This window comes from Micropterus dolomieu, linkage group LG09, assembly GCF_021292245.1.
Source record: "Micropterus dolomieu isolate WLL.071019.BEF.003 ecotype Adirondacks linkage group LG09, ASM2129224v1, whole genome shotgun sequence".
Lineage (NCBI taxonomy): Eukaryota > Metazoa > Chordata > Actinopteri > Centrarchiformes > Centrarchidae > Micropterus > Micropterus dolomieu.
The window spans coordinates 2,489,571-2,506,449 of record NC_060158.1 but is presented as its reverse complement, the minus strand read 5'-3'; the positions used below and the strand labels follow the sequence as shown (position 1 = coordinate 2,506,449).

At 44.2% G+C, this 16,879-nt stretch overlaps 1 protein-coding gene across 1 annotated transcript in view; it reads left to right on the top strand.

Annotated features, from left to right (window-relative positions):
• Positions 1–16,879, top strand: part of LOC123976716 (semaphorin-6D-like) — a 195,838-nt gene that overhangs the window by 152,928 nt on the left and 26,031 nt on the right. The window contains exons 20-21 of the mRNA XM_046059061.1: positions 2,183–2,241; positions 2,456–2,509. Coding sequence (XP_045915017.1) covers positions 2,183–2,241; positions 2,456–2,509 — 113 coding nt within the window. The remainder of the gene's footprint in view (positions 1–2,182; positions 2,242–2,455; positions 2,510–16,879) is intronic.

Here is a 16,879-nt window from a genome sequence, read left to right as displayed (position 1 = left end):
AATGCCGTCTCCGTCTGGAACAACATCAGACCGCTGCATCTGCACACCTGCAAAGGAAAACAGGCGTGAGAGAGGGAAGCCATGAAGGAGTACAGAAGAGGTTGAAGCATAACAGAAAATAAGAACCGGTATTAGCAGGTGAAGACTAACAGTGGAGTGGTTTTCTCAGTGTTTTATACAAAACAAAAAGTTTGAATAAATGTTTCTTCACTCACTCGATCACTCAGGTGGAAAATGTTTTTGCCGATACAGACAGAGACGTGATAAACAGAGCTGGAAACACGCTGGGCCAAATAAATATGGACGTGGGCTGAGCACGATCAGACTGATGAATGGCTCTGTCTCGGAGCACAGCAGTTTCAAAAACAAAGTACCTTTTCAGTGTCTGAAATGTTTCTGGGAAAACATCCGCCCACCTCCAGAAACATCGAGGCAGCCTCGTGTTGGTGGTTTACGGCTGGCGGTCGGTTCGTTGGCGCGTCGCCAAATGTTCCCCTTTTGTTTCTGTCTTTAGATGGAAAAGTGAGTCATGGAGAACCCTGGCTGACTCTGAAAGATAAAGACCTCTGTCAGAAGTAGTCAGTATATTTGTTGAAAGACTTGATTGTGCTGGTGGGTGTTTTTCACCACGGATGGCACCACCTGCCTGTCGAGCTGTGCACTCGCTGCACGTGAACATGTGTTCTGGGGGAGTGGCTTTAAAAGGGAGGGTTGGGATTTCTTTGGTTGCATACTTCTCAGAAGTCTCTTGCTAGACAGCTTTACGTAAACTCGGGGTAGATAAGTATTCCAGCAAGCAGTTCACATCAGCCGGCAGTGATGGTTCTAGAAGATTTGCTCCGATAATAGGAGATGTGTAGAGCTCGCTAACCGGGCAAGGCTGATCATGTTGGGAGTGAGCAAGACATTTGGCTACCTCCCGTACTCGGGAGTTTGAAGTCCCAAATTCTAGTTGGACATGTTCTCCCTCATCCACTAACCATTTCCAGTCGCTTCGCCTTGGCCGTTTATTTTAAAGCTACTGTGAGTGAACATCAACACCGGCAGATGTTTCACAATAAATGCCCAGCAGGACATCGAGGGATGAAGTTGTGGAATATTAGAAAGGTACTATTGTCACATAGCGAAATTCATTTTCTGCTTTTAACCCATCCAAGGGAGCTGCGATCTCGCACGGGGAGAACATGCAAACTCCACGTTCGTATGATGTGACGTATGGTGGCGATGGAGCAGTGGATAAGACACATGCCTTTGGTGTGAGAGACTCGGGTTTGAATCCACTGTGAGACACCATCGTGTCCCTGAGCAAGACGCTTAACCCCTCGTTGCTCCAGAGGCTGCGACCTCTGACATGTACAGCAGCTGTAAGTCGTTTGGATAAAAGTGTCAGCTAAATGAATAAAAGTAAATGTGACTCTGTTGTTACTGATAGAACTGCTGAGGAAAATGACATTATACTGATTTTATCTAGTCCTGCTTCTGTCAGCCATCAAGCCAAAGAAAGCCAGTTTCATTTCTGATGCTTTCCCAGAGACAGGTTTTAATTATTCTCCGTTTTCTGTTTCTGCGTTCAGCAGGTGAGCAGTGAGGACAGACAGAATCAGTCTCCTGCTGTTATACTGCTGTCGTTTTGTGCCGTGTGGCGGTAAAAAAGCTGATTTGTTGCCCCTTTAAGATTGATTTGAAGGTCAGATGGAAGTGTCGGCGGTGACCGAGGCAGAGACAGTAAACAGCAGGGACACGAGCCGAGGGCCGGAGACGCTGTGAGGAAAGTAAATGGCTTCATTTGCTGGCGCTGCAGAGAGACATACACCGCCTCGCTTTACTGCCGCTGACACTCAGCGTTTCACGGTTGCCTCTTGTCAATGTTTGCCTTCTGATTGGATGAGTGTCACCTTCCTTTTATTCCTAATTAGACGACCAGAAAAAGGTGAATTTGTTGGCCTTTTCTCCTCAGCCGACCTCTGAACGTCTTCAGCCGTCACAGTAACCGATGAGCTGGAGATGAACTATGTGACATAATCTAATTAAAGTTGTCTTAACTCTTTATCTGGATCCACATCATCGATTAACTGCCCAGGCAACTGTAACCCACAGCAACCGACATGAGAGGGAGGCGATGTTTTATTCTTTAGTTTGCTTAAACTCTTCCTCTTTTCTCTCCTCCTCTCTGTCTCTGCAGGGCGGGGTTTGAACAGGATATCGAGGGCGACCACTCGCTTCATCCAGACAGCTGCCACGGTAAGATAAACCTGGGATTTTACGGCCACAATGGTGGCGAAAAAACAGTTATAAAACGCAGTGTAAACATTGTAAAAGTCAGTGGATTGTAAAACCACAGCAATGATACAGGCAATAAACTGGGCAATTCATGAGATGAATGAGACGGTGAACATTTTAAGGAGAGAAATGTGTTTTTATGCTGCAGAATCTGACTGTGTTGTTTTTTGTGCAGCTGATGTGTCGGCGACCACACGGAACCAGGAGTCTGCAGCCGACTCCCCCCACCGTAAGTTTTACTCAAGTTGAGCAGCGAGGGGTCACGGGAAAGAGATGATGAAATAACACGAACGAGGATAACGTCCACTCTCTGTGTGGAAGTCAAACCGTGGACCTGCATCAACATGTGGTCGCTTGTTTAAGTTGAACTTGCGATCGGTCAGGTGTTCGTTTCCTCCTCCAGCGGCTACACGGTGCTTCATGTGGAGTCGTGTTTGTGTCAGCTGATGAAGGTGGTTCCTCTCTCTGTTAAAACGCTCCACTCAACACGTTCTCACTCCCGACTCGTCACCTATTGACGCTAGATCAAGGCCCTTTGGCGTCGCTTTTCAACGTCCTGAGTTCCTCTTTAGCGCCATTTTTAAACGTTTAAGGCTCCGGTGTCAAGTCAACAACGCTTAGCAACAACAAATACGCAACGTCCGGTTAGACTTTCAAAATAAAACGCTAGTGTTTCGAAACATTGGCATTTTGAAACGGCACGTTATTAAAGAACGTTTTAGTTTGGTTGGGTTTAGGCAACAAAACTACCTGGTTACGGTTCGGAAAAGATCCTGGTTTGGGTTAAAATAACTACGTTCGTCAGTTAACTTACGTAACTCGCGTAACTTCATCCACCTCCTTACTCAGTCTGTTCTGCTAAATATCTAATACCTGCCTTTACCATCAAAAACTGATGCTACAGGGCTTCCCCCACTGTGTTATAAACTGACGCCGGTGGGTCTTGACCACGCGTCCATCTGTGACGAGTCGGGGTTGCTCCACTATGTTCACCAGCTGCTGACCAGCTCATGTACCGCGTTTTTGTACAGCTGCTTTTCTGGAAACGACACAAAGTTTATATCATATATTGGTATTATAAGAATATTGATTATAGCTGTGACAGATTGAAAATTTACATTGTTGACTTTAAGATAAACTATGCAGTAAGTCACGGGCCTCAGTTGTGACTCAACGTGGGAAACGCCCACCCAGATACTCGACTCTGTTTCCACGATTATGTCTAAAAACGGTTTGCAGCTGCAGTGTCGTTACAGTTTAAAATACTTCTTCCATCACTGACAGACGGGGGTCCAGCAGATTTATTAAATAATCCTTCTACCGGGAGTGTGAATGTTCCAAAATACAAATAAACTCAAAGCTGAGGAGAGAAACCGGAGGGTTTTTGGAGAGCGGTCCGAGGAACTTCCTCATCCCTGCTCGACCCCTCCGCTAACGAGCTCAAACTCAACCGGAAGATATTCGGTTATTACCGCTCGATTGACTTGTGTTGACGTACAGTAGCTCGTCACTCGGTTTGACATTATTACCCTCCGCTCGACTGCAATCCAGCAGATCAAAGCGGCGCCTCGCTGCACGGCCTGCTCTGTATTCACGGCGGCATCTTGGCTGCTACCTGACTGTCAGGAGTCCTGCTTGTAAACCGGCAGAGGTATTGTCATTCACAGAGCGACGGCAGACCCATGCAGTGAATCCCATTAAGACTCTGTAAGCTGCATTACTGTGATTAAAGCCACAGAGGGGACAGAGAGACGGCAGGACGGAGCGTAAACAGAGATCGTGGTCTATTTGCCTTGAAGTGACTTTCAGGAACACTTGAAGTGAACTTGAGTGGCTGCATCAGGTCAGCAGGAACAACAGCAGTGAAAGAGAAGAAGAGGAACAGGAGAGGGTCGCCACACTGTGAAACGTACAATGAATATAGAGGGTTAGGAAAAAAGCAACGAGTTAAATGATTAGTTTGAAGAAAACCGGCTCGGTTTGGTGATGTTTGGGCTGATCTGAGTGATTCCTGCAGGGAGCTTGTAGCAGGTTTGTACCTGAGCAGCCTATCAGAGAGCTGCAGCTTCTAAACTAAACACAATGAAGTCCTTTTTTCAAAGAGCAGAGGATCTCTGTCTCAGAGAGCAGCTCGTTTTGTATTCTGCCACGTTAATTGCATTCACCTGGCATCTAAATGAGGCCCTGTTAGAGGACTAGAATGAAAAGTACCTATTTAGAAAAAGACAAGAGAGGAGCTGTGAGAGCAGAGAGCTGCTGTCCTGGAGATATCAGCCCACCGCACTTCAGTTAAATCAACTGACAATCTAGTGTTCATAAAAATCTGCTGCACTTTAGGTTGGAAGTTACAATCAAATATCAAATTTAGTGACTCAAATAATGTCAGATCCTGCTGAGCATTCACTGAACTCATGTGCTTACAGTAGAAGCATTTATTCCAACCAGTGTTGGGCGGTAACGCATTACTATAATAATATTCCCTTTTCCCCAGTAACTAGTAGTGTAACTAATTACTTTTCTAAATTTACTAATTCAAGTAACGCTGCGTAACTGAACGCACCATCCTTGACGTGAAAGCGCGTCAGCTCAGCAGCACCGGACCTTCTGTTGTTCATGTCCGCTGAGAGCCAAACACTAAAGGAGCAATGGAGAACGAGAGAGAGGCGTTCTTTCCACCGCTGGAAGTAGCTGCTGCCATTATTGTGTCACAGTCTAAAGTGCAATTTATACTTCTGCCTCAGATCGACGGCGTAGCCTCTGCGTAGCCCCCTAACCTACGCTGTAGCCTGACGTGCACCTCAAAAATGTAACTACACGTCGAGGCGACGCAGACCGTAAGCTCTGTGATTGGTCGGCTGGGCAGCCTCGCAGTGCCTCTGAGCCGACAGGAAGTGCCCGTGCTTTGAAGTAACTTTTACTAGCGGCCAAAATGGCGGCTGTGACAGGGTGGATCAATATATTTGACCGTCACAACCCGAGCAAAATGACTTGTTTCACTATCAGAATGTGATCCACGTGGTCGATAACATTTGAAACCAGCCGCACGTATACAATTTTACCCCCATTCCCGTCAGGGAAGGGCTAAACCGGAAGATAACCTGCTCGCCCGGAAAAAGTCAGTGGACACTGTGGCGCTACTGCCGACTAGCGTTTGGGGGTGTAATTGCAGAATGATGGACACACCTACGCACAAGTATAAATGCATACGTAGCTACGCACGTAGACCCTACGCAGGAGTATAAATGGGCCTTAAAGCTTGATTTATACTCCTGCGTAGGGTCTACGTGCGTAGCTACGCATTTATACTTGGACCTTGTCTGAAACAAGATGTAGATGCTCCTGTCTCTTTAAGACAGAAAGCAGCTTTTAAGAAAAAGCAGCTGAAAACAGAGCGTTCAGAACAGGAGGAAATCTGAGGTTTATGCTCACAGGGATTTCTTTTAAATACTTTAACCTCATTTTTTGAAGCTTTGGCCATGTTTAACATGAACATCCAACATTATAACGTTGTAGATAAGTCATAAAATATGGAAAAGCATAATAGGTCTCCTTTAAAATCCTCTAATTTATTCCAGTAAAAGCTAAAGTTAGCATGCTAACCGTCAGACTTTCATGTATGTGTTTTAAATGTTGGCAAGCTGACGTTGTTCTGCGCTGCATGAACAGTAAACATTAGCTCGTTAGCTTACATAGCTAATGCCAGCCACGTAAAATGCTGCGACTTATCTAGCTTACACACCGACTCTGCATCATTAGTTTCGGATTCTGTGATGCCTTCACAGCTAACCTTATGTCTGGTGCATTTGATTGGTTATTTTTGGTTTGGTTAGGCTGGTGTGAAAGTTGGTGTGGACCAATCAAACCAGACCAGCTACAGGACCATGTGATAGTTGTTGTCTCGCATGACTCACGCGATTTTTCACACGCTGTCAAGCCACACATTACTTTTCTCACGCAGTGAAATACAAATGCATAACTGATAAGATAGCTGTGATAGTCATCAGCTGGACCCACTGGCGCTGTGAGTCCAGACTTTTTAAATGGTCCAGACAGCTGTGACGAGTTGAAACGTAGCTGGTAGAGTTTCACAACATAAATATCTAAAAACTGAAGCGCAGCCTGCTCTGTTATGGGACAGCGAGCTGCACTTTATGATGTGCTGAAGTTAACATCTGTGGTGAGTTTTCTGCCTGAACACAAGTGTTCAGTTAGTTTCCGTTTCACTTGCAACATGCAGTCCCAAACTGGGTTGGTCAAACGGTCTGAAGGGAAAACGTTTCTACCAGCGGATCAATAACGTAACGCACAGCAGAGTAAAGAGCAGATAGACTTCTCATTAAATAATGACGTTTGTCTGGTAATGATATGACTTTTTTCTGCTGAAACACAGGAGCTATTAAAATCCAGGAGTTTATCACTGAATTAAATTAAATAATTAATCACTGAGGTTAAAAGGAGCAGCGACGGTTAGCAGCTTCCGGGTCGAAGCTCTCCGCCTGTTCGGATTGTATCAGCAAAACAACAATGGCGGAACCTGTGAATCTTTTCACTATCACGTCTTTCTTTAGTGAGGCACCCTTGACGGTGAAAAAGGGTTTAAATTCGTTGAACTCAAAGAGAGTGGTTAGTGTAGCTCATCATCCAGGTGGCATAATTAAGGTTAGAGTTTGAATCGTCACCTGCCTCCTGAATTTTGTTTCTCTTTATATAAAAAAAGTCACTATAAAATGGTGCAGAAAATTCATCAGAATGCAGGAAATAAAAAAAAAATTTCAGATAATTCAGCACTAAAGATTTCTAAAAAAAAGTGTTAAAATCTCGTCTTGTGGGTTAAGTGTCTCGTCACACCCCTCGTGATAGTGGTTTGTGATTTTAACAGCATTTAAAAGCTAAAGTCACACGAAAAGTTATATTTACCTGAACCGTGTCCTGAAACAAACGACCTGCAGTAATTTATTAATCTGGATAATCATGCCTGAACAGAGGTGTGTCTTACTTTGTGTGCACTTCATTATCAAAAGGTGAAAGAACACAGTCACTATCCCCAATTTGATGCAGAATGGCATCACCAAACTGTCCAATAAGAGTTCCCCATCAGAATTTGTTCTTCATCCAGACCAACAGGGTTGTTAAAGAGGAGCCAGGTCGCCTCACATCGACGAGCGACATCTGGACACTGCTGCAAAGAGCCAGTAAAATTTCTCTGATCGCACCTTTAATGTTTTTAGAAAGTGTTTGTCTCAATGTGGTATTCAGTGTGCTTCAGAATATGCACATTTACACACCTGCAGTGCAGCTAGAGGACAGAAACATTACGCTTAATGTTTCCCCACAAACTGAGCTCAGGTGCGTTTATATGTAGCTGCTGTAGCTTCACCTCAACCTCTAATTTGCCTCCTTAATCGCTGAAACAGCAGCAGGATGTGAGAGTAAAGAGAGAGCCTGCAGTCTCCTGCATACCAGGTTATAAAACAATGACTTCCTGCCTGATTTTCCCCTCCATAAATATTACTTTGCAGGCAGAGCTGCACCTTGCTGTGCTGTGATTAGCCCCGACTGACTGGAGTGATTACAGGCACAGCAGATTTAAAGCAGCGGCAGACGAGAACAATGCTCGCGGATTCATTTACATACTTCCACCGATTCATCTCTCGACATGCGCTAATTGTGCCGTGATGCACCGTGTCATTTAAGTTTTAGATTTTATTGACGCCTGCGGGGATTACCCAGGGAGTTAATGGCACTATAGCAGAATAACAACTGGCGACAGCAGCCTCAGCACACACTTGCGTTAGCCATGTTTGGCGGCACGCTCATTCTTAACGCTTCCATTGTGAAACTCCAACTTAAAAACGCAGCGATTAAGCCCGGGAGTGAATAGTGGTGGTGCTTTTATACAGTAGGACCGACAGCAGGCACTTCCTCCATAAAGGCGTCTGAGGCATTAACTTCATGGTGTCGGGCAGCCGGGCATGAAGGACTCTGAACACAATGAGTGACGGATGTTTTAGCCAGTGTGGGCCCGAATCTATCTGCCGCTCTATGCTAGAGTGGCTGTCGTTACTGTAATGACATCGTTTGGCGGGGAACTATTCCTGTAATGACGTTTTCTCTGCAAATTGGTTATTTAATGCACTGCGAGGGAGGCCCCCGCGGGTTTAGCTCGGCTCTGAATGGACATAAATTGGCCATTATGCTGCAGTGTGCCATTACAGGGTAGTTGTATATTAGATGAGAGTTGACATTGTGCAGAATGAGTTCTGCAAATGCAAATTATGATGGTTCTTGGCCGACATGAACGCCGTCTGTGTGCTGTCTGTCTGTGACCTTTACGTTACTTATTGTAATGTCGGGGAAGTTTACTCTGCTGTTGAGCTCATCAGTGTCAGGCTAAATAATGAACAATTAAAATGGGCTTCATGTCCTTAAAGTGGACTTCTTCAGGAAGTTGACAGCAGCAGGCTGTAATGTTGATAGGACTTCACCGAGCGTCCTCATCGTAGAAATGCAGCGTAATGCTCAAACGTGTACATACAGTTGTCAACACGAGTTTACGTCTACACTTAAAGGTTCAGTGTGTAAGTTTTAGTGACATCTAGTGGTGATTGTCTCAAATTGCAACCCAGAGACTCACGGTGCATTCATGTGCTCCTCCCATTTCCCAAGTTGCGAAGTCGTTCTTCCGACTTCAGTGTGTGTTCACGTGCTCTAAAGTCTGAATGTGGAATCAACATGGACGCCGCTACAAAGATTTGTTGGATTAGCATTATCCAAGCGTATAAACAACACGCAGACATCTAGTTCACTCTGCATGGACAGCAAAATAATCATAATACAAATGACATGTTTGCAAAATATGTACGTGCAGGATGTTATTTTAGCACAAATCAAAGTTTTGATTATTACGACAGCACGTGAATGCTACATCAGTCTCCGATCACCAGTTTCCGAGCGTGCAGGAGAAGCACCGTATCTGGATTAGGTCGTCTTTTCTGGGATCCCGCTGTCAGAGTTTTAGCAGACTTCAGTGTAACTTGGCGTCTTCGCGTGCGTGGAGGACACAGTCGGATTGCGCTGGTGGTGAACCTCTCCTCCCCCGGGCAGCGTCTGGCTGTTCTGCAGCAGCATTTGGGGGATTTCTGTGGCCTCGAGGGGAACGATGGTGTGACTCACATGAACACAACAGCGTCTTCTGCTCTTAATGGCATGAAAGAGAGAATTTGACATTTAGAGGATACTTAGCAGCTCAAATGCTGTTTAATTGAAGTCTTATCACTCAACAGCAACAGCCAGCCTGACATTTAAGTTAAATGTATGCACCATTTCAAATCATGTCCTCCTCCAGTGGACAGAAATGAATCAGAATTTTGTTGTCAAGTTTCTAAAAAAAAAATGGCGAAATGTTCCTTTATTATTCAGCAGTCATCATTCTCTAACAGCCTGATACAAAAATGTAATTGATGTTTTTCTCTTTAGTCGGACACGGGACTGAAAATAATTCAATAATAACTTTTAGCGCAGTCCTGTCTACTTACATGGTTTCTGGTGGCCAGTATGAGCAACACTTCCTCCAAATTTGGCAACAGCAAAAATACATTTAGAAGTAAACACAAAGCAAGTTAATGAAAGTGTCGAGGGGGTTTATTTGTCGTTATACAACACAAGGTTGTTTAATGAAAAGAAAGTTTGTAGTCCCTTCATGCTGCACACACAGATGATAATATATTACATTAATAAAATGAAATTAAAAAACATAGCCTATGTTATAAAAAAATAAATAAATAAAACAGTAAATTTCAAACAAAAAACAACGCTGATCCGCTGTTGTTTCCGCTGTTATTTCCGTTGCTTGAGTCCCGTTTTGTCCAGCCTCGAGTCCAAGCTGGTCCAACATGGCTCCTATCCCGGCTCTCTTTCCTCTCCCGCTGGGGTGCCTGGTCCAGGTCTGCTGCTTTTTGATCCAAAAACCCGGTCTTCCTTTTGGCAATGACTGTATTACTGTCAGAAGAAACCTGGAAATAAAGAGATGAAAAACAAAAAGGAGATTTGAAGGAGCTGCAGGCTGCACGTCCTAAAAATGTTCAAAATGAACGAATCGGTAAAATGTTCACATTTATGCCAAATTATCCAACTTCCACATTATTAAACTCATTACATTTAACTGAAACCAGGATCTTTCCCCGACCTTAACCAAAGACCAGGAGTGCTGCACACCTCTCCTGCCTACCCCGGTGGTTTCATTATTTAGTAGACGTTTTCCTCACGCTGTGTATCAACATCCAAAAGTTTTCTTATTGATATCTGGTTCACGATTTAAACCGGACTGCAGAGACCTGATCCGACGCTCACATCAGCCCACATAACCCCCCCACCCCCGTCCATCTGTTCTGAGGTCACACTCACATCGCCATAGCAACCTCGTAAGCTTTCACTCCCAGCATGCCGTGCTCACCTTCCATTTCTCCTGCAGCTCAAAGTAGCGTGGGAAGTTGTTTTTATACTGAGCAGCTGGGCACACACACTCACACACCCACGTACATGTACACCTGCACACACACAACTGCACACACAACTGCACACACAGCTACACACACACTCACACACCCACGTACATGTACAGCTGCACACACACAGCTACACACACTGAAAAGCTGCACGTCCTCCCTGCGTGACTGAAACCTGGAGATCCAGTGTAGGTGATGGAGCAGAAATGTCAGCTCTGAGGCTCACTGTGCGTTTGTGGACGGATTAATGGCTAAAACCATGAGCTGCATTCACAAGCGTGTCTCTAAGTGAAACAAGGCCGTAGGTCAGGACGTCTCCATTAGAGCCTCTTCTCTGCTGGAGGAGGTGAAGAAACAGGAGGCGGGCGTCCTCCTCACCTCGGTCAGTCCTAAAGAGCCTCGTATCCATTTTTAAAAACTACCTCTGACTGAGTGGTGTAGGACAGCTTCAAACAACACACAACTCATGTCGTCAATTGCACAACCCAGTTTCCATAAAAGTTGGGCTGCTGGGTAAAATGTCCGTAAAAACAAAATGTAAATATTTAATAAAACTTAGCACAAAGACAAATGATCAAATGTTGAAACTGAAATTCTTTTGTTTTTTTTGGCAAATTATATGCCCGGTTAGAATATGAACACTAGTCCAGTTTAGTACCTGGACTCTTTTCCTGCGGAGCCCTGCTGTACTAATCTGTGCAGAATGTGGTTCGGCATCGTCTTGCTGAAATATGCAAGCCCGTCCCTGAGGAAGACTTTGTCTTCTTGGCAGCATATGTTGTTCCAGCACCTGTAAATATCGTTCAGCATTAATGGTGCATTCACAGATGATGCACTTATGCACGCCCATACCATCATAGATGCTGGCTTTTACACTGTGAACTGATCACAAACCAGATTTAAGTTGCCTGAAGAAGAATCTGTCTCTTAGCATTAACGCCCACCAACCCTCCAAATGCAGGTGGATTTCAGCCACAGTTCCTCCCACTGGCCATGTTGAATACTTGTAGTCTTCTCAAAAGGCTTCTGCACTAACAAACCCATTGCAATGTGACACAACTCCAATGAGTACTACCTGCACACCGTGTTTACCCATTGGGCCATTCGTGAAGCTTACTGCCTTGCGCGAGTGGGCAACGATCTGATCCCTTTAACCCGGCGATAAATATTCCAGTCTCCTCGCCTTTAAGGTTTATGTAGTCTTGATTTGGGTGTGTACAGAGGTCAGTTACATTTAAAAGGGTTGTAAATATAGTTCAAGTACATTTTAGCACGCCGTGGTCAACTTTAATGATGTAAAACGGAATTTCCCAACAACAAAATTGTGGCTAGTGGAAATGCTGTGGCAGGTGAGAAACTGTATGTGTGGATTACTTTCCGTGGAAACGACGGCTGCGGCAGCTGGGTCTGAAATCAATGAGCAGGAGGACGTTCCACCAAGTGATGTTGCTGCATTCAGAGATCTGCAGCAATTACTTTGACACCGCAGAGTAGTGTTGTAGTACTCGAGACTGGTCTTAAGACCACTTTTTGATGGTCTTGGTCTCGTCTCGGACTCGACATTTTGACGACTCTGGATTTTATTTCAAGACTATAACTTTGGGAATATCAATAAATTTTGCATTGTCTGATTTATTTGTTAACATCCCAACTTTGAGTGGTTGGAAAACTTATTGCTTCAAATGCAACCAATAACCCTAATTAAAAATATTAGTCATTACCATTAATACACTTTGGTAGTAAAAAATATTTGAATGATTTATTATTAAAATGTTCCCACCATGAGTTTTGTTTTTTATTACAGACAAATATGTGTGTTGACAAACGGCTCTTACTGTTTGTATGTGGGTGTTTTAATGGGAATGTGGATCTTTCAGATCAATCTGAGAAGCACCTTCGACCTCGTTCCACATTTTATTGTGTGTCATTTAATGTGGGGAACTGGTCTTAGTCTCGATAAACTCAGGTCTTGACTTGGTCTCGGTTTGGGCGGTCTTGACTACAACACTACCACAAGAGGTATCAAAACCAACAGAAGCGACGGCAGGAAGTACAAAGATAAAATAAACCAGTTTTGTGTCTGTCCGTGTTATCGTGCTGCAGCTGGCGTGTTAACAGCAGCACAGGAATACATCAACCAACGGTCTTTATCTCTGTTGTTGAAATCAACATGCTCACTTTCAGCTCTCAACTCTCCGTAAGAGACAATATCCTAATTACAGTGTGTACAACAGACAGACAAAGAGTGTGATTAAACTGCACGAGTGTTTCTGATGTGCTTCTGCACAAGAACAAAAACGAAAGAGTGTGTGAGCATCGAGTAAAAGTGTGTGTGTGCGATCAGTGTGATCATTGCCTGGCGAGAGGTTTTGTTGCTACGAGTGTGTCTTTTCATTGTGTGTGTGTTCATGAGTGAGCAGGCAAAAGAGCCATCACTGCGCAGTTAAGTGTTTTTTAATGAGCTGGAGCTCTTACAAGTGGACTGCGTGTGCCGTGCGGCTCCTGCCGAACGGGCGGGGACGAGGGGTTCAGGGAAGCAGCCAAAAGCAAGTTGTACTGACGCTAATTATCTTCATCTTCTCCCCGCGGCGAGCAAAATGAGGCGAAGAATGAAAGCAGCTTCTCTGGATGAGTTCCAGGCCGCCGTCGTGTACGAGCATCCAGCCGGTGTCGGACGGTGATGGTGCTGCGTCGGGGGATTTATACGAGCTCACGTATTGTTCATGGTGAAGCTATAAATGACAGAACAGTCGGCAGTTTATGTGGTGCTCGTATATAACCGCCGAGTTCTGCTAAAGGTGATCAGATAGGAGCTGGTGAAATACAAGTACATTACATTCAGCGTCAGCCAACAGTGAGACACGTGAAAGTTAAAACTCAATGCTGAAATTGATTATTTTCACAATCTGATTTATTAACAAGTTGTTTTTACCAAGCCGGAAGTTTCCAGTCAGAGACCTGATGTGAACGCGGAAGTCCCTGAAACCTGCTTTTTATCGAACGGCCAGCAGGGGGCGACTCTTCTGGTTGCAAAAAGAAGTCCGGCTCCATTAGAAATGATGGTAAAATGTTTCTACTTGTCAGCTGATTTATTCCCTCAGTAAACACTTTCCTGATGAGTTTATGGTCTCAGTCTCTAGTTTCAAGTCTTCTTCAACACAGCATGATGTTCATTTAGTAAATTATGGTCCCACTTAGAGGAACAGAGACCAGGAAGCAGCCGGTATGGTGCATTACATTTGACATGGGAAGTTCAAAATCGTAAATTTCAAAAGGAACGCCCTCTTAATTTCCGACATGGGCAACCGCACTGCCCCGCCTTCATAATCCAAGATGGCTGTCTGTGTGAAAGCTGTAGTTTATACTGTTTATTAGTGACTCATAGAAATGTTCGTCATGTGGACGTGTTGCTGCAGTGTTTGGTGTGAGTAAATACCGCACAATGTGTTTTTTATATCAACCGGCGAATCGACAGCTAACCTGGCTATTTGTGAACAATGGCTGGCCGAGCGTGACGTCATTCCCAGCTCCGACCTCCGACTTACAATGTAAATGGAACGCAGCATTAGCTCCACCGTCTCGTCCCAATACGGTCACGTCTGGTGCCGCCGGTTGCAAAAACTCAACACGGCGGCGGCCTATTGGCCAAACTCGAGGCTTCAAAACGCATAACATAAACAATGACCGTCGCTGCTTTCTGTTATTTATTAAATTAATCGACTTCACACAGCTGGTCCAAAACGAGACTAAACACTAAACCCACTCACCAAGGGCGTCACTTTGTGTTGAAAAGTGCTGACAAAACCTTTTAAACAGTCCGCAGCACATCTGATTTTGGTAAATATAACAGGGGATCGCTATGAGGTCAGAGTGGTTATTAACAAATTAAGGTGCGTCTGGAACCTGCAACACCATGTCAATCGAACAAACGCCAAAACCACATCTACTGTAGAGAAAGCACCAGCGCTGTTAGTCAGCCCAGCGATAACAACAGACCTATCCAACAGGGGGGTGCATCTTCACTGGTCTCCCGATTCGATTCCTCGATGCATCACCTCAAGGGCGGGAATTTCCAGGCACCTCATGAAGGATTATGACGCTACGATGTGATTGTAAAACGAACAGGATGAAGATTCACTCCACCTTAATATATCTGTTCCTCCTTTTGTCTCGTCTAGCATGTTTGTTTCTTGTCTTGTAAGATGATTGTTGAAATCTTGTACTGACCACCGTGGGCCTTGAGAAATGGTATTTGGTTCGTTGTGTCCTCGATATGTGGATGAATGACGACAAGCGAAATTGAACTGGCAGCCAAAAAAACGTCCTGCTCAGCTTCCAGACCGCAGCCTGAAGAGGAGATGTTAGCTAACGTTAGCCACCAACGCCTCTTTCGCCGTCACCTACTGCCGCCTGTCATGTAGCTGTCCTTTGAAGAAGGATGAGAGGACGCTCGCTAAGCGCTGCCCTGCTGCACAGTGTGCGGGTGAAAATCATTAACGTTAGTTGTGCATTGATTTTATTGATCATATGTGAATTTTAGTTGCTGCAGTCACTCATTCAGCAGCCGTCTGTACCGAACAGGGAGAACCACACGTCTCTGTCGTGTGCACGCCACAGACGGTCCGCAAATCTGTGTTTCGCCTTTTTCCTTTTTCTACCTGTAGGGAACACGTTATACTTGGAGTTTTTAAGTTCTACCAGTAGTTTTTATGTTCTGCTCACATGTTGTACCTGTAGGGAACATGTTCTACTTCGAGCTCATAAGTTCTACCAGTAGTTTATATGTTCTGTTCACATGTTCTACCTGTAGGGAACACAGAGTTTTTAAGTTCTAACAGTAGCTTATATGTTCTGTTCACATGTTCTACCTGTAAGGAACACGTTCTACTTGGAGTTTTTAAGTTCTAACAGTATGTTCTGTTCACATGTTGTACCTGTAGGGAACACGTTCTACCTGAAGAGAACACGTTCTACTTGGAGTTCATAAGTTCTAACAGTAGTTTTTATGTTCTGTTCACATGTTGTACCTGTAGGGAACACGTTCTACTTGGAGTTTATAAGTTCCACCAGTAGTTTATATGTTCTGTGCACATGTTCTGCCTGTAGAGAACACGTTCTACTTGGAGTCAATAAGTTCTAACAGTAGCTTATATGTTCTGTTCACATGTTCTACCTGTAGGGAACACGTTCTACTTGGAGTTTTTAAGTTCTAACAGTAGTTTATATGTTCTGTTCACATGTTGCACCTGTAGGGAACACGTTCTACTTGGAGTTTTTAAGTTCTAACAGTAGTTTTTATGTTCTGTTCACATGTTGTACCTGTAGGGAACACGTTCTACCTGTAGGGAACCCGTTCTACTTGGAGATTTTAAATTCCACCAGTAGTTTATATGTTCTGTGCACATGTTCTGCCTGTAGGGAACACGTTCTACTTGGAGTCAATAAGTTCTAACAGTAGCTTATATGTTCTATTCACATGTTCTACCTGTAGGGAACACGTTCTACTTGGAGTTTTTAAGTTCTAACAGTAGTTTATATGTTCTGTTCACATGTTGCACCTGTAGGGAACACGTTCTACTTGGAGTTTTTAAGTTCTAACAGTAGTTTTTATGTTCTGTTCACATGTTGTACCTGTAGGGAACACGTTCTACCTGTAGGGAACCCGTTCTACTTGGAGATTTTAAATTCCACCAGTAGTTTATATGTTCTGTGCACATGTTCTGCCTGTAGGGAACACGTTCTACTTGGAGTCAATAAGTTCTAACAGTAGCTTATATGTTCTATTCACATGTTCTACCTGTAGGGAACACGTTCTACTTGGAGTTTTTAAGTTCTAACAGTAGTTTATATGTTCTGTTCACATGTTGCACCTGTAGGGAACACGTTCTACTTGGAGTTTTTAAGTTCTAACAGTAGTTTTTATGTTCTGTTCACATGTTGTACCTGTAGGGAACACGTTCTACCTGTAGGGAACCCGTTCTACTTGGAGATTTTAAATTCCACCAGTAGTTTATATGTTCTGTGCACATGTTCTGCCTGTAGGGAACACGTTCTACTTGGAGTCAATAAGTTCTAACAGTAGCTTATATGTTCTA